We start from the raw sequence: 21,236 nt of genomic DNA on the forward strand, positions 1-21,236 counted from the left end.
GGGAGCTTCCCTCCAGACTTCGGGTGTGGGGTATGTACCAGGCCAAAGGGCAGAGGGAGGGGTTCCCCTCCATGGCCAAACAGCACACAAACACGAAAGCAATCAGATTTATCACCCTAATAGAAGGGCAGCGTGGGCCCAAAGCTGGAGGGAGACTGGAGGGGAGCACTCCTGGAGAGAGGATCGAAGCAGACCGGGGGTGTGGGGGTGGGAGCAGGAGAGAAGGTCTCCCGGGCTTGGCCCCAGGCCCTGGTGAGGACACCCCCTTCTCGAGCCTGTCTGTGTCCTATGGGTACCCTGGCAGGACAGGAGGTACAGGTCCAGCCACAGCTGGGCCAATCACAGCCCTGAGATACCTGAGAGTTCTTGAGGTCCGTAAGTTTGGAGGTGAACACAGCGCCCCATGACCATCTGGAGCGACCTTGCCCACCCTCAAGCTCAGCAGAGCCAAGTGCTCATTCAGCTTTCTTCGCGGTCCCACCCTCACTCCTTGAGGTGACCTTGAGGTTCACTCCTGTTCCCAGGCCCTGACGGAGGGCTTGTGTGCTGCAGAGACCTCAGACAGGGGCACCCAGCCCAGCCCCATCAGGAGCAGAGTGAAACCCTCCCCCACACCCCCTTCACACCCCAGACCCCGGCTGCAGCCCCCACTCCCACGCACCTGCAAGAGAAGGAAGGAAAGTGCTGACCTCATTGTGCTCTTTAAGAGTTGCTTTTATTCTCAGGGAAATTCCCCAGTGGGGAGAAGCTAAGGGTGAACAAAGAAGCCAAGAGTTCTGGTAGCCTCGGACTCATGGGCCGGGACGAGGGTGATGGAGCAGACAGAAACACTCACAGCCCCCACCGCCTTTCCAGCAGGCAGCAGCAGGAGACCATAGGCCAATCTGTCACCTATGCGCACCTGCAGGGCCACAGGGCCCCGCACTGCTTTCTTCTTGGCCAGCCAGGGCTGTTCACAGTGGGCTCTCTGTTGCTCTCTGGTCTACATCTACATGAGGGCTGGGAGCCTCTGTACCTCACCGAGTCATTCTCACCACCTCTGGCCTCTGAAAGTGCAACTGGGGAGAGGGAAATGCCAGTGAGAAAGGGTGACCCCAGAGCTGAGGAGCAGCCCCAGGGCTGGAGAGGGGCGCCCCAGGGCTCAGGGCAGGCATAGGGCTGGGTCTCAGCTGAGTCACCTCTGTGGTGGGGTTGACAGTCCCCAGCGAGGGGTGGAAGCGGCTGTAGGCATTCTCCAGGCCGAATTTGTCCTTCAGATTCTGGTCTGTGGGCAGAGGTATGAGGTGAGAGGAACCCAGAGGAATCTGGGAGACACACAGGAAAGGGGGGGATCCAAAAGAGGAAGCAAGTCCTCTCTCCATTCACCCCTTCATGGGGGCATGGGAGTTCGGGAGTGTACCCCAGGGACAGGCTGGAACAACAGGAACCAGGTCAAAAGCCACAGCCCTGAAAAGCGCAGACCACTGGCAAGGGCCTGGTGGGGCAGTGGTCACAGGTAAGGAGGGGTAAGGAGTTGGGTGGAGCCTCTGAGTCAACAAACAGGTGTCCCAGACCAGTCCCTTGACAACAGTAACCACAGCAAGCAGAGCCCCATCCCTGTTTTGGGTCCCAATCTGACTTCCGCAATCCTGCAGACCCTCCCTCTCTCCTTCCTGGCCTCCGGGTGGGCAGGTGGGGCCTGTAGTTCCTGAGCCTCTCTGCCCCCCTTTGGGGGCCTCCTGCCCTACCCACCCCTTCCCTGCCTGCTGGTTTCCTGCCTGCTTCCCATCTAGAGCTGATAGCTCCCTGGGCGCCCTCAAGCCACAGACCTCTGGGCCCTTCAGAGACAGACGCACCTCCTGCATCTCCCTAGACTCTCATCTCAGGCAGTAACCCCATGCTCCTGATCCAGGCCATCTTGGAGCCCTGAGAATCCTCCCTCACTCCTCCCTGCCCTCCGGCACCCTGCTCACCTCCAAAGGCCTTACCAGGTTGCCGGACCCTCAGCCCACTCCTGAACTTCCTCCTCCTGTCCCTGGTCCCCTATGTTGTGCTGTCCCCGAGGACCCACCTGAGAGCCACTCAAATGCAAATGCAGCCCTCCTTGGTCACAGGACAGTCACCTGGACCCCCAAAGCCTGGCATGTCCTGGCTCTGCCCATCTTATGGCCCCCGACTCATTCTTCTGGGGTCTCCTGCCTTTAGCTCCCTCCACAGGCTCTGCTGTTTCCCACCTACGGCTTTCACTTGTGCAGTGGGCCCTGCCTGGGTGCCCCTTCCCTGTCCTGACCGGACAGTTTGTGACAGCAGGGTGTCACCTCTGACTCACTGCTTAGAGAATTAGACTCAGCCCTTCTGAGGACTCCCTGACCCCCGCAGCCCTATCATCCCATGTGGTGGGATGGGTGTCTGACCTCTGGGCCGGATGCTGTCTTGGGCAGGGTGGCCCATGGGGTGTCAGGAAGAACTGGGAAGGCAGGAAGCTGGGCCCACTGGGGAAAGCTGTGTAAACAGAGATCCCAGCAGACATGGCCGGAGGGACCCCGGGAGAGCTGAAGCCAGAGGGCGCTGAAGATCGGGGAGACTGCATGGAAAGCCATGATGCCAGCCCATCCTACATCGGCTGTTGCCCATGGCAGGAGGCAGAACATTTGAGACACAGCACCACATGTCTGAAGGCAAGCAGGGGGCATAATGAGAAGGAGGGCAGGCTCTGTTCTGGGAATTTGATGGGGAGAAGCTGTGAAAAGGCTGAGGATTGGTCGGGGGCTTGAGCAGTGCTGGCGGGGTAGGGGCACAGACCGGGCTCCGGCAGCAGATGTGAGACTGCCTGTCGCCATGGCCACGGTGAAGGGGCAGGACGCCTGCGACATCCTGTGGCCACAGAGCTGTCTGTGCACCCCCAGCTTTGCCCACCCCTCTGCCCTGACCACAGGTACCTTCCCAGACTCCCATGTTCTGGAAGCTGCCGGGGATCCCTTCTTTCTGCCACTCTTGAGACAGGGTGTATTCTTGGCTGCCAACAGAAATGGGGTGAGCATGGAGGAGGGGGCTCAGGGCTAAGCTTCCCCCAGAGGACTGTCACAGCCACACCCTGGGGCCTGGAGGGCAGCAGAGACAGTGCAAAACAAGCTCACCTTGCTCCCACCTCAGGGCACTGGCCGGGCTTCCCCCAGCAGGCCTGTTTCCTTAGGCTTGAGACGAGGACATTACAGTAGAGTAAGGTGGCTCTTTCCACTGCTGGCTCTGGGCCGGCACTGTGCTGGGCATTTCCAGCTTCATCTTACCCCACACACAGCTAGGGAAGGTGAGGACCCAGATGGCTCAGTTCCAGCTTCCTCATGTGGCTGAGCTTCTCTGTGACAGCTCAGGTGACAATAACCACAGATAATGTCATTGTGTAATCTAATTTTAGACTTAAGTTTTCGTTTCCATTTCTCTGCCAAAGGGATGTGGCCTATTGTATTATATTGTAAGCAACCCTGGCTGCACCCTCTCTGGCCTCTGTGGGCAGTGGCCACCTGCAGTCCCCACACCCACTCTGTGCCCTCTCTGGGCCACATGCTGGTCCCTCACACTCACCTATGCTCTCTCCTCCGGGATCGGGTGAGGAAAATGGCCAGGATCAGCATAATGACCAGCAGCAGGGCCAGCAAAGTGCCCACCAGCCCATACACAAGGTTCTTGCTGATGTTCAATTCACAGGTCTCTCCCCAATACCAGTGCGAGTCTGTGTTCGGGCATCTGGAGACACACAAAGGCTCAGCCCCTGGCATCCCTCCAACAGCCTCTCAAAGGCCAAAGTCAGTGTCCCAAGCCCCAGGGTATCCCTGCCCCAAGGGCAGGCGCTGGGTCCCCAGGGACCTTGGGTCCTTAAGGCAGGCAGCATGTGGGGGCCTCAGGGACAGCAGAACAGGAATTGAGAATGACAGAGACTCAGAGGGATCTCAGAAAGCTGGGCACCTCATGCCAGACACGTGATGTTTACCCATCTAATCTCAAAGCTGCCGGCACCTGGATGGGCTTCTTATCGTGTTTTATATTTTGCAATTTAATTTATAATCCAGGGAAATTAAGCATCCAGGCCACAGCTACAGCTGATAATGACACTACAGCTGAGATAAGGTAAGGGAAATTAATGAGGGAAAGACAAGGAGGGGTAGAGAGAGATGATAGAAAGAAATAAAATTGAGCTTCCCCAGGAAGGGGCTAGCTCTGCCATTGAAGGCCCATATCTCTAATCTGTGCCCACCCCTCACTCTCATGAAGCTGGGGGTAGGGGGTGAGAGAGCCAGGTAGAGGGAAGAGGGTGTGAGAGGAGACTTAGAGGAGAGGGGAGGAGTCACCTTCCAAGCTCTGTCCACCCCCACCCTGACCCTTTGGGGAATGTGGGGGAGGGGAAGAGAGGGTGGGCGCTAGACTTAGGGGGGCACTCACAGACAGTGGGGGCCACTGCGCTGCAGCTGGCACTCGCCCAGGTTGCAGCTGAGGTACTCCTGCGAGCCTGGGGTGCACCTGGTCACACAGGTCAGCTGCCCATTCAGCTCTTCTACATAGTAGAACTGGCTGTAGCCATCGGCAGACTTCTGGGTACATTGCTCTGGGGGTGAGGGGTGAGTAGCACGAGTCAGCCTGGCTAAAGCTCCCCCCAAGACCCCATATTTACTGCCCACGCCCACCCCCTCCCGTCCATGGCTCAATGTAACTGCTCACCCTGGGGGTCGAAGTTCATCCTCACTCCGGCCTCATCCACAGCGGTGTCATTTATGTTGTAACACAGTATGGAGACTGCCGAGGAAGGGAGGGAGGTAAAACCAACAGAAATGCCTTCCCTGGCTCCATGGGGGTAGCTCGTTCCATACCATGCCCTCCACACTGGGCCAATGCTGGAGGGATCCTGGCCTATCCCCAGATATGTACCCAGTCCTGTGAGCAGGCTCAGGTGGGACATTGAGGGTGGTGACAACCTCAGCCAGGGACTGAGAGGGCCTGGTGGGAGGAGGATGACAATAGGGGAGGGTTGCGTGAGACAGAGACACCACGGTGGGACAGAAGGCGGGAACAACAAATGACCCCTTTGTAACACAGCATGTGTCACCTCTCTACCTTGTGTTTTTACAACAGACCTGACTCAAGACTCTGATAAAACCACAGAAGCAGAACGTGTGTGCAAATCGAGGGAACTGTTACCAAGAAAGAAATCTAAAGGAACCCTCTAGCTTCATTTGTCCTTGTTTTGGAGGTCACACAGCTGGACAGTTCATTATTAGTCTCCTGCCAGCTTTGCGGTACATAGCACCTGCCATGTGAGTTGCATTAACAGTTGCCCTGATTACTGTGCAGAAGCTTGAAGGCTGCTTTTGTTGAAAACACTGACCAGCATAGTGCCACACGCCTATAATGCCAGTGTTCTGGGAGGCCAAAGCCAAAGGACCGGAGGTTTGAGCCCACCCTGGGCAACTTAGTGACTTAGCAAGACCCTGTTTCAAAAACAAAAATATTAGAAAGCGCTGGGGATGTAACTCAGTGCAAAGGTCCTGGGTTCATTCCCCAGCACTGAAAAACAAAACAGAATAAAACAAAAACATTGACTTTTCACTTGAGCCTACAGATATCTGATAGGTAACTAAAAAAGGGATAAAAGGTTTTCATCTCTACCTTCACCTGTGTCCGTTCCCTTTGCTGTCTTAATCCCTGGGTCAGATTCTACTCAACTCTGCCTATAGTCTTGCTGACCATTTAATTTAAAAATGTTTGTCCAAGATTATACTACAGGGTTCACTCGCCTATTGCCCCTTGGAGCTGGTTTGTGTTTGCTTTTCTTTCCCTCTCCCTCTTTTCTGCCCCCACCCTTGTGCTTCTTCAGCAGCCACAGCAGCCCAAGCACCTAAAGCTTTTCAGCCTTTTCCTAGGGCCCAGCCCAAGAAGAACTGGGATGTTTGGAGCAGGATGGTGGCATCAGCTGTGCAAGAATTCAGCAGTCTCTAGGACAAGTTGACTTTGCCCACAAGTCTCTCACAGGAAGAAATATCATAGGAAGAACCATACACCTGGCCAGTGGAAATGACCGGACTTCAGCCCACCCCAGAAAATCGCTAAACCTTCTGCTGTCCTTGTTCTCTGAACAGCTCAGTGCCCCTCTTGATCGATGATAATTCTCTTTGGCTAAAGCCACAATTCAGCTGAAACACATACACCTCTGCCACTGCCACCACCCCAGTAAACTTTGCCTGTGCAAGAGAATGTGTGCGTGTGATCTTTGGCACAGTCTTATTTCCAGATCCTCATGTCTGCTATCACCTCAGCCTCGCTTCTGGATTCCTCTAGTGACAACTGGAATGTTCCAGAAGAAGGAAGAGAGAGGGCTGGGGATTTAGCTCAGTGGTTCCGCCACCTGCTTCGCAAGCACAAGGTCCCGAGTTTGATCCCTGGTACCAAAAAAAAAAAAAAAAAAGAAAGAAAGGAGAGAGAAGGAGGAGTAGATAGAGACCAAGAGCTGCTTTCCCACCACTGCCAAGGAGCTTCGGGTGGACCTACCTGGACACTTGTCTTGATCAGGCGGGATTATACTGGTTTCCATCTTGATTTTGTCCCTCACGATCTTTGTGAAGTTCTTAAACAGTTCCTTATACTGTGGGATGTAGTTTGTCTCCAGGACAACGTCATTTTGTACCACGATGCTGCCCTCACTGGAAGCAGGAGTTATTTCATCAGTTACCCCAGGTCACCCACACACCCAGCAAGTGGGGCCCAAACAGCAAGGAGGGACTGGGAGACAAAGCAGAGATATGACTGACTCAGAGGTAGGAAAGAATAGGCAGTAGAGCAAGGCAACATGAGATCCAGAAATATCAGTGGCCACAAGAAATACCAACATCTCCTTAAAAATAGAGGCCCTTCAGCCAGGGATTTAGCTCAGTGGTTCCACTGCCTGCCTTGCAATTGCAAGGTCCCGAGTTTGATCCCCGGTACCAAAAAAAAAAAATAGAGGCACTTGGGGGAGGATGTGGAGAAATTGGAACCTTCCTTGTCCACTGTTGGTGGGAATGTTACATGGTACAGCTGCAGTGGGCAAAATTATCAGATGATTAAACAGTTACACTTTTGAATATATATTCAAAAGAACTGATGACAGAGCCTTAAAGAAATATTTGTTCGCTATATTTATAGTAACACTATTCTTAGTAGCCCAAAAGTGGAAATGAGCCAAAAGTCCATCAACAGGGGAATATGATATCTATATGCAATGGAATATTACTCAGCCTTAAAAAGGATGCTACACCTTGGATAAACCTTGAGGACAAAACACTAAGTGAAATAAGCCCACAAAATACTGTGTGATTCTTATTATGTGATGTCCTTAGAGTTGTCAAAACCATACAAACAGAAAGTAGAATGGTATTTGCCTAGGGAGCGTACTATTGATGGGGACAGACTTTTAAAACATCCTTGCTGGCCCCTGAAGTCCAACTATCTGGCCAACAGCGACCTTTCCAACCTCCTACCCACCACCGCTGTTTTGCCTTCAAGGGGCCCATAAGTTCCTGGAAATGGGTCCCCCTCTATTTGGGCTCAGCCTCATCCCTTCCCTCTTCCCTCTCCCCTCTCCTGGCCCTCCAAGGCTCAGCTGAGTTGTCACATCTCCTGAGAAGAATTCCCTCCACCACCACTTCACCAGCCTTGCTTCGGGACCTCTCCTGATGCACCCTGTGTGTTCCTTACCTTAACTTCCACTAGACTGCACAGCCCTTGTCCTATCTGTATTCCGCCACTCTGAACTCCAGGAAGACTGGAAATACCATGTTTCCCACACCCAGCACAGGGCAGACTTTTATAATTTGTTGAGTGAATAAAGGTTGAATAAAAGGATGAATGAATGAATAAACAAGCGATAAATTAATGAGCATGATGGGTGCATGAGTGAACAAGCATGAATGAACAAGAAAATGATAATGAACAGCAAATGACCGAATAAATGAACATGATGAATGAATGAACAAATGGTGAATGAACATATTGAACGATAAATGAAGGACATGATGAACGAATGACCCATTGATAAATAAATGGTCTCAGGGCCCTCAGAGTTGCCTCGAGACTCTAACCATGCCTGACAGGAGGAAGCAGGACCACAAGGATTGGGGAGGGACTCCCACAACCTAGAAACCTGCCCAATATACTCACGTCAGATTTCTGATGATCACCCTTCTGTACGCGGGGAGGTCATGGCCTGTGTACACTTCATCCATCTGAAAGAAACAGTCCAACTTGCACCAGGTTGGTCCCATCCCTTATCTCCAGTCCCTTCTGTGGAGTCCACAGGAAGGAGGCAGGGAAGGCCCTGAAGCTGGGAAGCTGCACAGCCAGGATGGGGTGGGTAGGGCTCCAGGGTAGAAGCTCTCAGAGGAATCCCTCCTGGGACTGAGGGGTCTGAGGGCTTCAGATGAGCACCTCATGGCTTCTCACCACTGGTCTCCCCTGCTCTTACCCGATTCATGAAGAGATCAATGAAATCCTGGTGTGCCTGGGAGAATATGTCTGACACTTCTGTGAAATTCCTGTGAGTCACTTTCACTATCACAGTGACAGTCGCACTGATTACTTGTGGGATTTCTGTAGGAACAGGCCACACTAGGTATGAGACAGTGACCTCCCAGGAATGTTCCCTGGGATGGGTGAATTCTCTGTCTCTTGCTCTCATGGAGGTGTGGGAAGTGGGGAGGAGTGAGGAGGATAAATCAAGAGACAGGTGGCAGTTGCTAAGGCAGCTGTCTCTTATCTCAATGCCAGGAGGTGGCCAGGGCTGAGACCCAGAAGGAATCAGGTGGAGAGATACAGGAGGGCTGGGCAAGGGACCACTTGCCTGGGACAAGAGGACAGGAGAATTTTGGTGAAAAAGGTCCCAAAGGCAGAGGCAGAAGGACCCTCATCTACATGAACCCCTCTCTCCACACAGTGAGGTGGTGGGAGTGGTCAGCCCTTCCAACACTACCATCCTATTTCAAATGCCAAAAGGTATGAGGAGAGCTACAGGGCTCAGAGGTGGTCATTACCTATGGGGAAGGAGTGCACGAGGAACTCACACTGCTGACCAGTGGTGCCCGGTTTGCACTCACACTTGATTCTGTTCCAAGATCCCCCATGGTAGCAATGCACTGTGGAGGCACAGAATTCATAAAGGTCATCAAGGAAGCCCAACGAATAGAAACTGGCTCCTGTCCAGTTCTCAATTAAGACATTGAACTTGACAAAGGCAGTGGGACCAGAGGATCACTTAGCAACAGAGAAGCCCTGGTACCCAAACATCTTCAGGAGAAAGGGTGAAAGGAGAAATTAGAAAGCAAGGAAATGAAAAATACAAATGGACAAAGAAGGAAACAGCCTTATGAATTGAAAGTAGATGGCATGGGTTGGTGACTGGACAGCTCAAAGGGGGACATGACAACAAAGAGAAACATATGATTATGTTGTGAATAAACGAGAAGTAAAGGACTGCATGCAGTCACACGTGCAGAAACTTACTTGGTGACAAAGGGGCAAATGTGGCAGTAGCGTGGGAGGAGGTAGACACAGACTGCACAACGGAACTGCTGCTGAACCCTGAGAATGGAGATTGGGAAGAGCCAGAAGTGGAAGGGAGGGGAGGAGAAAAACTAGAGGAAGCTGGAATAACAGGGTGGTGAGAGACTGGGAAAAGGGAAGAGGAGGGATCCAAATATAAAGTTGAAGAGGGACCATCGGAGACTGGGCTTTGGGCAATATCAGAAATCACAGTTGTGTGAGCTGAGCTAGGGCTGCCTGGGAAGGTTGTGGCTCCACCATGCGTGGCTGTGCTTAGGGAGCTGTCCGATGAAGCAGCCGTGTGCCCCGAAGATGTGCTGGGCGAGGAGGCTGCAGATGCCAGGGCCAGGTCTGTGCTTTGGGAGCTGGAACTCGGTCCACCGGTGAGTGCTGAACCCGTGCTGCCTGCGGAGGTTGTAGACCCTTCCACCAGCACCGGGGTTTGGGAGCTGAGTGTGGGCAGTGTAGTGAGTGTTGAAGGAGGGCTTCTTTCAAGGGCTGTGGATGCTTCAGAGCGGACTGAGACTGGGGTGGTGTCAGAGTCCGTGCTTGTGCGTCCTGGACTTGTGTTGCTGGAGAAGGTTGGAGATCCCTCAGGTAGGGCTGAGGTTGAGGACTGGTCTGTGGGTGCCGTGGTGTGAGAAGAGCCAGGACTCTCGGGGGCCGCTGTGGCCTCTTCAGATAGGACTGTGGCTGCAGAACTCGGCCATGGCACTGATGAGGGTGAAGATACAGAGCTGGACTGTAAGGTCGTCGGTCCTTCACCCGTGACTGTGGCATGAGAGCTGTGGCCAGAAACTGCTGTGTGTGGTGAAGCTGAACTGCTTGCAAAGCTTGCAGATGCTTCCATCAGAATGGTGGTTTGGGGAGCGGAAGCTGTCACCAGAGTGTGAGCTGAGCTAGGGCTGCCTGGGAAGGTTGTGGCTCCACCATGCGTGGCTGTGCTTAGGGAGCTGTCCGATGAAGCAGCCGTGTGCCCCGAAGATGTGCTGGGCGAGGAGGCTGCAGATGCCAGGGCCAGGTCTGTGCTTTGGGAGCTGGAACTCGGTCCACTGGTGAGTGCTGAACCCGTGCTGCCTGCGGAGGTTGTAGACCCTTCCACCAGCACCGGGGTTTGGGAGCTGAGTGTGGGCAGTGTAGTGAGTGTTGAAGGAGGGCTTCTTTCAAGGGCTGTGGATGCTTCAGAGCGGACTGAGACTGGGGTGGTGTCAGAGTCCGTGCTTGTGCGTCCTGGACTTGTGTTGCTGGAGAAGGTTGGAGATCCCTCAGGTAGGGCTGAGGTTGAGGACTGGTCTGTGGGTGCCGTGGTGTGAGAAGAGCCAGGACTCTCGGGGGCCGCTGTGGCCTCTTCAGATAGGACTGTGGCTGCAGAACTCGGCCATGGCACCGATGAGGGTGAAGATACAGAGCTGGACTGTAAGGTCGTCGGTCCTTCACCCGTGACTGTGGCATGAGAGCTGTGGCCAGAAACTGCTGTGTGTGGTGAAGCTGAACTGCTTGCAAAGCTTGCAGATGCTTCCATCAGAATGGTGGTTTGGGGAGCGGAAGCTGTCACCAGAGTGTGAGCTGAGCTAGGGCTGCCTGGGAAGGTTGTGGCTCCACCATGCGTGGCTGTGCTTAGGGAGCTGTCCGATGAAGCAGCCGTGTGCCCCGAAGATGTGCTGGGCGAGGAGGCTGCAGATGCCAGGGCCAGGTCTGTGCTTTGGGAGCTGGAACTCGGTCCACTGGTGAGTGCTGAACCCGTGCTGCCTGCGGAGGTTGTAGACCCTTCCACCAGCACCGGGGTTTGGGAGCTGAGTGTGGGCAGTGTAGTGAGTGTTGAAGGAGGGCTTCTTTCAAGGGCTGTGGATGCTTCAGAGCGGACTGAGACTGGGGTGGTGTCAGAGTCCGTGCTTGTGCGTCCTGGACTTGTGTTGCTGGAGAAGGTTGGAGATCCCTCAGGTAGGGCTGAGGTTGAGGACTGGTCTGTGGGTGCCGTGGTGTGAGAAGAGCCAGGACTCTCGGGGGCCGCTGTGGCCTCTTCAGATAGGACTGTGGCTGCAGAACTCGGCCATGGCACCGATGAGGGTGAAGATACAGAGCTGGACTGTAAGGTCGTCGGTCCTTCACCCGTGACTGTGGCATGAGAGCTGTGGCCAGAAACTGCTGTGTGTGGTGAAGCTGAACTGCTTGCAAAGCTTGCAGATGCTTCCATCAGAATGGTGGTTTGGGGAGCGGAAGCTGTCACCAGAGTGTGAGCTGAGCTAGGGCTGCCTGGGAAGGTTGTGGCTCCACCATGCGTGGCTGTGCTTAGGGAGCTGTCCGATGAAGCAGCCGTGTGCCCCGAAGATGTGCTGGGCGAGGAGGCTGCAGATGCCAGGGCCAGGTCTGTGCTTTGGGAGCTGGAACTCGGTCCACCGGTGAGTGCTGAACCCGTGCTGCCTGCGGAGGTTGTAGACCCTTCCACCAGCACCGGGGTTTGGGAGCTGAGTGTGGGCAGTGTAGTGAGTGTTGAAGGAGGGCTTCTTTCAAGGGCTGTGGATGCTTCAGAGCGGACTGAGACTGGGGTGGTGTCAGAGTCCGTGCTTGTGCGTCCTGGACTTGTGTTGCTGGAGAAGGTTGGAGATCCCTCAGGTAGGGCTGAGGTTGAGGACTGGTCTGTGGGTGCCGTGGTGTGAGAAGAGCCAGGACTCTCGGGGGCCGCTGTGGCCTCTTCAGATAGGACTGTGGCTGCAGAACTCGGCCATGGCACCGATGAGGGTGAAGATACAGAGCTGGACTGTAAGGTCGTCGGTCCTTCACCCGTGACTGTGGCATGAGAGCTGTGGCCAGAAACTGCTGTGTGTGGTGAAGCTGAACTGCTTGCAAAGCTTGCAGATGCTTCCATCAGAATGGTGGTTTGGGGAGCGGAAGCTGTCACCAGAGTGTGAGCTGAGCTAGGGCTGCCTGGGAAGGTTGTGGCTCCACCATGCGTGGCTGTGCTTAGGGAGCTGTCCGATGAAGCAGCCGTGTGCCCCGAAGATGTGCTGGGCGAGGAGGCTGCAGATGCCAGGGCCAGGTCTGTGCTTTGGGAGCTGGAACTCGGTCCACTGGTGAGTGCTGAACCCGTGCTGCCTGCGGAGGTTGTAGACCCTTCCACCAGCACCGGGGTTTGGGAGCTGAGTGTGGGCAGTGTAGTGAGTGTTGAAGGAGGGCTTCTTTCAAGGGCTGTGGATGCTTCAGAGCGGACTGAGACTGGGGTGGTGTCAGAGTCCGTGCTTGTGCGTCCTGGACTTGTGTTGCTGGGGAAGGTTGGAGATCCCTCAGGTAGGGCTGAGGTTGAGGACTGGTCTGTGGGTGCCGTGGTGTGAGAAGAGCCAGGACTCTCGGGGGCCGCTGTGGCCTCTTCAGATAGGACTGTGGCTGCAGAACTCGGCCATGGCACCGATGAGGGTGAAGATACAGAGCTGGACTGTAAGGTCGTCGGTCCTTCACCCGTGACTGTGGCATGAGAGCTGTGGCCAGAAACTGCTGTGTGTGGTGAAGCTGAACTGCTTGCAAAGCTTGCAGATGCTTCCATCAGAATGGTGGTTTGGGGAGCGGAAGCTGTCACCAGAGTGTGAGCTGAGCTAGGGCTGCCTGGGAAGGTTGTGGCTCCACCATGCGTGGCTGTGCTTAGGGAGCTGTCCGATGAAGCAGCCGTGTGCCCCGAAGATGTGCTGGGCGAGGAGGCTGCAGATGCCAGGGCCAGGTCTGTGCTTTGGGAGCTGGAACTCGGTCCACTGGTGAGTGCTGAACCCGTGCTGCCTGCGGAGGTTGTAGACCCTTCCACCAGCACCGGGGTTTGGGAGCTGAGTGTGGGCAGTGTAGTGAGTGTTGAAGGAGGGCTTCTTTCAAGGGCTGTGGATGCTTCAGAGCGGACTGAGACTGGGGTGGTGTCAGAGTCCGTGCTTGTGCGTCCTGGACTTGTGTTGCTGGAGAAGGTTGGAGATCCCTCAGGTAGGGCTGAGGTTGAGGACTGGTCTGTGGGTGCCGTGGTGTGAGAAGAGCCAGGACTCTCGGGGGCCGCTGTGGCCTCTTCAGATAGGACTGTGGCTGCAGAACTCGGCCATGGCACCGATGAGGGTGAAGATACAGAGCTGGACTGTAAGGTCGTCGGTCCTTCACCCGTGACTGTGGCATGAGAGCTGTGGCCAGAAACTGCTGTGTGTGGTGAAGCTGAACTGCTTGCAAAGCTTGCAGATGCTTCCATCAGAATGGTGGTTTGGGGAGCGGAAGCTGTCACCAGAGTGTGAGCTGAGCTAGGGCTGCCTGGGAAGGTTGTGGCTCCACCATGCGTGGCTGTGCTTAGGGAGCTGTCCGATGAAGCAGCCGTGTGCCCCGAAGATGTGCTGGGCGAGGAGGCTGCAGATGCCAGGGCCAGGTCTGTGCTTTGGGAGCTGGAACTCGGTCCACCGGTGAGTGCTGAACCCGTGCTGCCTGCGGAGGTTGTAGACCCTTCCACCAGCACCGGGGTTTGGGAGCTGAGTGTGGGCAGTGTAGTGAGTGTTGAAGGAGGGCTTCTTTCAAGGGCTGTGGATGCTTCAGAGCGGACTGAGACTGGGGTGGTGTCAGAGTCCGTGCTTGTGCGTCCTGGACTTGTGTTGCTGGAGAAGGTTGGAGATCCCTCAGGTAGGGCTGAGGTTGAGGACTGGTCTGTGGGTGCCGTGGTGTGAGAAGAGCCAGGACTCTCGGGGGCCGCTGTGGCCTCTTCAGATAGGACTGTGGCTGCAGAACTCGGCCATGGCACCGATGAGGGTGAAGATACAGAGCTGGACTGTAAGGTCGTCGGTCCTTCACCCGTGACTGTGGCATGAGAGCTGTGGCCAGAAACTGCTGTGTGTGGTGAAGCTGAACTGCTTGCAAAGCTTGCAGATGCTTCCATCAGAATGGTGGTTTGGGGAGCGGAAGCTGTCACCAGAGTGTGAGCTGAGCTAGGGCTGCCTGGGAAGGTTGTGGCTCCACCATGCGTGGCTGTGCTTAGGGAGCTGTCCGATGAAGCAGCCGTGTGCCCCGAAGATGTGCTGGGCGAGGAGGCTGCAGATGCCAGGGCCAGGTCTGTGCTTTGGGAGCTGGAACTCGGTCCACTGGTGAGTGCTGAACCCGTGCTGCCTGCGGAGGTTGTAGACCCTTCCACCAGCACCGGGGTTTGGGAGCTGAGTGTGGGCAGTGTAGTGAGTGTTGAAGGAGGGCTTCTTTCAAGGGCTGTGGATGCTTCAGAGCGGACTGAGACTGGGGTGGTGTCAGAGTCCGTGCTTGTGCGTCCTGGACTTGTGTTGCTGGGGAAGGTTGGAGATCCCTCAGGTAGGGCTGAGGTTGAGGACTGGTCTGTGGGTGCCGTGGTGTGAGAAGAGCCAGGACTCTCGGGGGCCGCTGTGGCCTCTTCAGATAGGACTGTGGCTGCAGAACTCGGCCATGGCACCGATGAGGGTGAAGATACAGAGCTGGACTGTAAGGTCGTCGGTCCTTCACCCGTGACTGTGGCATGAGAGCTGTGGCCAGAAACTGCTGTGTGTGGTGAAGCTGAACTGCTTGCAAAGCTTGCAGATGCTTCCATCAGAATGGTGGTTTGGGGAGCGGAAGCTGTCACCAGAGTGTGAGCTGAGCTAGGGCTGCCTGGGAAGGTTGTGGCTCCACCATGCGTGGCTGTGCTTAGGGAGCTGTCCGATGAAGCAGCCGTGTGCCCCGAAGATGTGCTGGGCGAGGAGGCTGCAGATGCCAGGGCCAGGTCTGTGCTTTGGGAGCTGGAACTCGGTCCACTGGTGAGTGCTGAACCCGTGCTGCCTGCGGAGGTTGTAGACCCTTCCACCAGCACCGGGGTTTGGGAGCTGAGTGTGGGCAGTGTAGTGAGTGTTGAAGGAGGGCTTCTTTCAAGGGCTGTGGATGCTTCAGAGCGGACTGAGACTGGGGTGGTGTCAGAGTCCGTGCTTGTGCGTCCTGGACTTGTGTTGCTGGAGAAGGTTGGAGATCCCTCAGGTAGGGCTGAGGTTGAGGACTGGTCTGTGGGTGCCGTGGTGTGAGAAGAGCCAGGACTCTCGGGGGCCGCTGTGGCCTCTTCAGATAGGACTGTGGCTGCAGAACTCGGCCATGGCACCGATGAGGGTGAAGATACAGAGCTGGACTGTAAGGTCGTCGGTCCTTCACCCGTGACTGTGGCATGAGAGCTGTGGCCAGAAACTGCTGTGTGTGGTGAAGCTGAACTGCTTGCAAAGCTTGCAGATGCTTCCATCAGAATGGTGGTTTGGGGAGCGGAAGCTGTCACCAGAGTGTGAGCTGAGCTAGGGCTGCCTGGGAAGGTTGTGGCTCCACCATGCGTGGCTGTGCTTAGGGAGCTGTCCGATGAAGCAGCCGTGTGCCCTGAAGATGTGCTGGGCGAGGAGGCTGCAGATGCCAGGGCCAGGTCTGTGCTTTGGGAGCTGGAACTCGGTCCACTGGTGAGTGCTGAACCCGTGCTGCCTGCGGAGGTTGTAGACCCTTCCACCAGCACCGGGGTTTGGGAGCTGAGTGTGGGCAGTGTAGTGAGTGTTGAAGGAGGGCTTCTTTCAAGGGCTGTGGATGCTTCAGAGCGGACTGAGACTGGGGTGGTGTCAGAGTCCGTGCTTGTGCGTCCTGGACTTGTGTTGCTGGGGAAGGTTGGAGATCCCTCAGGTAGGGCTGAGGTTGAGGACTGGTCTGTGGGTGCCGTGGTGTGAGAAGAGCCAGGACTCTCGGGGGCCGCTGTGGCCTCTTCAGATAGGACTGTGGCTGCAGAACTCGGCCATGGCACCGATGAGGGTGAAGATACAGAGCTGGACTGTAAGGTCGTCGGTCCTTCACCCGTGACTGTGGCATGAGAGCTGTGGCCAGAAACTGCTGTGTGTGGTGAAGCTGAACTGCTTGCAAAGCTTGCAGATGCTTCCATCAGAATGGTGGTTTGGGGAGCGGAAGCTGTCACCAGAGTGTGAGCTGAGCTAGGGCTGCCTGGGAAGGTTGTGGCTCCACCATGCGTGGCTGTGCTTAGGGAGCTGTCCGATGAAGCAGCCGTGTGCCCCGAAGATGTGCTGGGCGAGGAGGCTGCAGATGCCAGGGCCAGGTCTGTGCTTTGGGAGCTGGAACTCGGTCCACTGGTGAGTGCTGAACCCGTGCTGCCTGCGGAGGTTGTAGACCCTTCCACCAGCACCGGGGTTTGGGAGCTGAGTGTGGGCAGTGTAGTGAGTGTTGAAGGAGGGCTTCTTTCAAGGGCTGTGGATGCTTCAGAGCGGACTGAGACTGGGGTGGTGTCAGAGTCCGTGCTTGTGCGTCCTGGACTTGTGTTGCTGGGGAAGGTTGGAGATCCCTCAGGTAGGGCTGAGGTTGAGGACTGGTCTGTGGGTGCCGTGGTGTGAGAAGAGCCAGGACTCTCGGGGGCCGCTGTGGCCTCTTCAGATAGGACTGTGGCTGCAGAACTCGGCCATGGCACCGATGAGGGTGAAGATACAGAGCTGGACTGTAAGGTCGTCGGTCCTTCACCCGTGACTGTGGCATGAGAGCTGTGGCCAGAAACTGCTGTGTGTGGTGAAGCTGAACTGCTTGCAAAGCTTGCAGATGCTTCCATCAGAATGGTGGTTTGGGGAGCGGAAGCTGTCACCAGAGTGTGAGCTGAGCTAGGGCTGCCTGGGAAGGTTGTGGCTCCACCATGCGTGGCTGTGCTTAGGGAGCTGTCCGATGAAGCAGCCGTGTGCCCCGAAGATGTGCTGGGCGAGGACGCTGCAGATGCCAGGGCCAGGTCTGTGCTTTGGGAGCTGGAACTCGGTCCACTGGTGAGTGCTGAACCCGTGCTGCCTGCGGAGGTTGTAGACCCTTCCACCAGCACCGGGGTTTGGGAGCTGAGTGTGGGCAGTGTAGTGAGTGTTGAAGGAGGGCTTCTTTCAAGGGCTGTGGATGCTTCAGAGCGGACTGAGACTGGGGTGGTGTCAGAGTCCGTGCTTGTGCGTCCTGGACTTGTGTTGCTGGAGAAGGTTGGAGATCCCTCAGGTAGGGCTGAGGTTGAGGACTGGTCTGTGGGTGCCGTGGTGTGAGAAGAGCCAGGACTCTCGGGGGCCGCTGTGGCCTCTTCAGATAGGACTGTGGCTGCAGAACTCGGCCATGGCACCGATGAGGGTGAAGATACAGAGCTGGACTGTAAGGTCGTCGGTCCTTCACCCGTGACTGTGGCATGAGAGCTGTGGCCAGAAACTGCTGTGTGTGGTGAAGCTGAACTGCTTGCAAAGCTTGCAGATGCTTCCATCAGAATGGTGGTTTGGGGAGCGGAAGCTGTCACCAGAGTGTGAGCTGAGCTAGGGCTGCCTGGGAAGGTTGTGGCTCCACCATGCGTGGCTGTGCTTAGGGAGCTGTCCGATGAAGCAGCCGTGTGCCCCGAAGATGTGCTGGGCGAGGACGCTGCAGATGCCAGGGCCAGGTCTGTGCTTTGGGAGCTGGAACTCGGTCCACTGGTGAGTGCTGAACCCGTGCTGCCTGCGGAGGTTGTAGACCCTTCCACCAGCACCGGGGTTTGGGAGCTGAGTGTGGGCAGTGTAGTGAGTGTTGAAGGAGGGCTTCTTTCAAGGGCTGTGGATGCTTCAGAGCGGACTGAGACTGGGGTGGTGTCAGAGTCCGTGCTTGTGCGTCCTGGACTTGTGTTGCTGGAGAAGGTTGGAGATCCCTCAGGTAGGGCTGAGGTTGAGGACTGGTCTGTGGGTGCCGTGGTGTGAGAAGAGCCAGGACTCTCGGGGGCCGCTGTGGCCTCTTCAGATAGGACTGTGGCTGCAGAACTCGGCCATGGCACCGATGAGGGTGAAGATACAGAGCTGGACTGTAAGGTCGTCGGTCCTTCACCCGTGACTGTGGCATGAGAGCTGTGGCCAGAAACTGCTGTGTGTGGTGAAGCTGAACTGCTTGCAAAGCTTGCAGATGCTTCCATCAGAATGGTGGTTTGGGGAGCGGAAGCTGTCACCAGAGTGTGAGCTGAGCTAGGGCTGCCTGGGAAGGTTGTGGCTCCACCATGCGTGGCTGTGCTTAGGGAGCTGTCCGATGAAGCAGCCGTGTGCCCTGAAGATGTGCTGGGCGAGGAGGCTGCAGATGCCAGGGCCAGGTCTGTGCTTTGGGAGCTGGAACTCGGTCCACTGGTGAGTGCTGAACCCGTGCTGCCTGCGGAGGTTGTAGACCCTTCCACCAGCACCGGGGTTTGGGAGCTGAGTGTGGGCAGTGTAGTGAGTGTTGAAGGAGGGCTTCTTTCAAGGGCTGTGGATGCTTCAGAGCGGACTGAGACTGGGGTGGTGTCAGAGTCCGTGCTTGTGCGTCCTGGACTTGTGTTGCTGGGGAAGGTTGGAGATCCCTCAGGTAGGGCTGAGGTTGAGGACTGGTCTGTGGGTGCCGTGGTGTGAGAAGAGCCAGGACTCTCGGGGGCCGCTGTGGCCTCTTCAGATAGGACTGTGGCTGCAGAACTCGGCCATGGCACCGATGAGGGTGAAGATACAGAGCTGGACTGTAAGGTCGTCGGTCCTTCACCCGTGACTGTGGCATGAGAGCTGTGGCCAGAAACTGCTGTGTGTGGTGAAGCTGAACTGCTTGCAAAGCTTGCAGATGCTTCCATCAGAATGGTGGTTTGGGGAGCGGAAGCTGTCACCAGAGTGTGAGCTGAGCTAGGGCTGCCTGGGAAGGTTGTGGCTCCACCATGCGTGGCTGTGCTTAGGGAGCTGTCCGATGAAGCAGCCGTGTGCCCCGAAGATGTGCTGGGCGAGGACGCTGCAGATGCCAGGGCCAGGTCTGTGCTTTGGGAGCTGGAACTCGGTCCACTGGTGAGTGCTGAACCCGTGCTGCCTGCGGAGGTTGTAGACCCTTCCACCAGCACCGGGGTTTGGGAGCTGAGTGTGGGCAGTGTAGTGAGTGTTGAAGGAGGGCTTCTTTCAAGGGCTGTGGATGCTTCAGAGCGGACTGAGACTGGGGTGGTGTCAGAGTCCGTGCTTGTGCGTCCTGGACTTGTGTTGCTGGAGAAGGTTGGAGATCCCTCAGGTAGGGCTGAGGTTGAGGAGCTGTCTCTGGAGGCTGTAGTGTGAGCTGAGGCTGGACTCACCTGGGACTCTGTGGACCCTTGATAAAGAACTGTTGTTGCCAAAGTGTGTAATGTCTCTGTTGAGTGTGAGGTCTCCGAGCTGGGTTGTGAGCTTGTCCGTGATTCAGCCGAGACTGTGCTGTGAGCATGTTGCACTGGAAATGCAGTGCGAGCTGAGCTCGGGCTGCCTGCAGAGCTTGCAGGTGCCGCAGTCAGAACTGTGGTTGGGGAGGTGGCAGCAGTCGCTGTATTAGATGCCATGCTTGTGTGTTCTGGACTTGTGTTGCTAGGGAAGGTTGGAGACTCTTCAGGTAGGGCTGAGGTTGAGGAGCTGTGTGCAGGGGGTATAGTGTGAGCTGAGGCAGGATTCTCTTGGGACACTGTAGATCCTTGAGAAAGCATTGCAGATGTCTTTGATGGCATTATTGATGGTGTGGCCTCAGGACTGGCATGTAAGGTCACGGGTGATTCAGTCGAGACTGTGCTGTGAGAATGTTGCCCTGGAACTGCAGTGTGAGCTGAGCTTGGGCTGCCTGCAGAGCTTGCAGGTGCTGCAGTCAGAACTGTGGTCGCGGAGGTGGCAGCAGTCGCTGTAGTGTGTGCAGAAGCCAGGCTGCCTGGGAAAGCTGTGGATGCTGACTGCAGGACTGTGCTTTGGGAGCTCTCAGGTGCAGCAGTGCTGTGAGCTGCAGAAGTGCTGGGTGGGAATGTAGCAGTTCCCTGAGGCAGAACTGTGGTGTGGGAACTGCCAGGTGACGCTCCTGTGGGGACAGCACTGGGAGTGCTGGGAGAGGCTGTAGAGCCTTCAGACAGCACTGTGGAATGAGTTGTTTGTGTTGTCACTGTGCCGCGTGGTGACTCTGGGCTGGTAGAAACTACTGTGGAAGCTCCAGGCAGGGCAGTGGTGGGCACAGTGTCTGGTTGTAGATGTGTGGGTGCTGAGCCTTGACTCCCTGGCCAGGTTGTGGATCCCTCCATCTTGTGTGTGGTCTGGGAGCTGTCTGTTGGCACTGTAACCCTTGCTGATCCAGGGCTGCTTGGAAAGGCCTTGGAGGATTCTGTCAAGGTGGTGGTTTGGGAGCTACCAGGTGACACATCTGTGCTTCCTGCAGGTGACCTGTGTGCCCTGGTTGTCGATTCCTCATCCAGGGCTGTGGTTTGTGAGCTTCCAGTAGGCTGTGTTGCAGGTGTCACGCCTGAGCTCCCCAGCAGGGCTGTAGATCCCTCAGCCAGCGGTGTGCTATGGAAACTGTAGAATGGTGCTTTTGTGAGTTCTGAACCTGTGATGCCTGGTGAGGCTGCTGCTCCTTCCACCAACACTGAGGTTGGAGAACTCTCTGATGATCCTGTAGTGTTTGTTGAAACAGTGCTGGCTCCCATGTCTGTGGAAGCTTCAGCATGGCCTGTGATTGGGGGGATATCAGAAGGCACTGTTGTGTGCCCTGAATTTGTGTTGCTTGGCAAGGTTGTGGATTCCTCCGTCAGGAGTGGGGTTTGGGTGCTTCCCCATGGCCGGGTACTGAGCACTGACTCGGGACTTGCTTGGTGCACTGTGGATAGTTCTGAAAGGCTTGGAGAGGTGGTTGATGCCTCCACTGTGTGTACTGACTCGGCAGTGCTTTGAAATCTTGTAGATTCATTCATCAGCGTT

At 56.0% G+C, this 21,236-nt stretch overlaps 2 protein-coding genes across 3 annotated transcripts; both read right to left on the minus strand.

The window, feature by feature from the left end:
* Nucleotides 1–701: 701 nt before the first annotated feature.
* LOC101719443 (mucin-12) lies at nt 702–15,884 on the minus strand. 2 transcript variants are annotated; one of them, XM_021254478.2, is made up of 11 exons: nt 9,502–15,884; nt 9,033–9,134; nt 8,468–8,592; nt 8,164–8,228; nt 6,517–6,668; nt 4,693–4,767; nt 4,417–4,579; nt 3,562–3,723; nt 2,919–2,995; nt 1,179–1,264; nt 702–1,058 (listed from the first exon to the last, which is right to left on the minus strand). In XM_021254478.2, the coding sequence occupies exons 1-11, from the start codon at nt 15,764–15,766 to the stop codon at nt 1,017–1,019; spliced, it is 7,314 nt and encodes a 2,437-aa protein (XP_021110137.2). In that variant the 5' UTR covers nt 15,767–15,884; the 3' UTR covers nt 702–1,016. The 2 variants fall into 2 exon arrangements, with proteins under 2 accessions (XP_021110137.2, XP_087052458.1); XM_087196332.1 differs by lacking the exons at nt 6,517–6,668; nt 8,164–8,228; nt 8,468–8,592; nt 9,033–9,134; nt 9,502–15,884 and having other exon boundaries at nt 4,693–5,247.
* LOC147822649 (uncharacterized) lies at nt 15,766–20,755 on the minus strand. The gene is made up of 2 exons (XM_087196531.1): nt 15,929–20,755; nt 15,766–15,792 (listed from the first exon to the last, which is right to left on the minus strand). Exons 1-2 carry the CDS (start codon nt 20,561–20,563, stop codon nt 15,766–15,768), a joined length of 4,662 nt encoding a protein of 1,553 aa, XP_087052657.1. The 5' UTR covers nt 20,564–20,755.
* Between the last annotated feature and the right edge of the window lie 481 nt (nt 20,756–21,236).

The sequence above is a fragment of the Heterocephalus glaber genome, unplaced genomic scaffold, assembly GCF_053883595.1.
Source record: "Heterocephalus glaber isolate CG9 unplaced genomic scaffold, H.glaber_assembly_v1.0 deba00001610, whole genome shotgun sequence".
NCBI classification, from domain to species: Eukaryota; Metazoa; Chordata; class Mammalia; order Rodentia; family Bathyergidae; genus Heterocephalus; species Heterocephalus glaber.

What these genes read in the sequence shown, in the direction of transcription:
- LOC101719443 (XM_021254478.2), bottom strand. Translation starts at nt 15,766, where the DNA reads ATGGAAGCATCTGCAAGCTTTGCAAGCAGTTCAGCTTCACCACACACA. An exon ending in ATTTGCCCCTTTGTCACCAA is followed by an intron (nt 9,135 to 9,501) that starts GTAAGTTTCTGC and finishes GTGCCTCCACAG; the next exon opens with TGCATTGCTACCATGGGGGA. An exon ending in TGATCAAGACAAGTGTCCAG is followed by an intron (nt 4,768 to 6,516) that starts GTAGGTCCACCC and finishes CTTCCTCGGCAG; the next exon opens with TCTCCATACTGTGTTACAAC.
- LOC147822649 (XM_087196531.1), bottom strand. Translation starts at nt 20,563, where the DNA reads ATGGAGGGATCCACAACCTGGCCAGGGAGTCAAGGCTCAGCACCCACA. An exon ending in AAAGCACAGACCTGGCCCTG is followed by an intron (nt 15,793 to 15,928) that starts GCATCTGCAGCC and finishes CTCTGGTGACAG; the next exon opens with CTTCCGCTCCCCAAACCACC.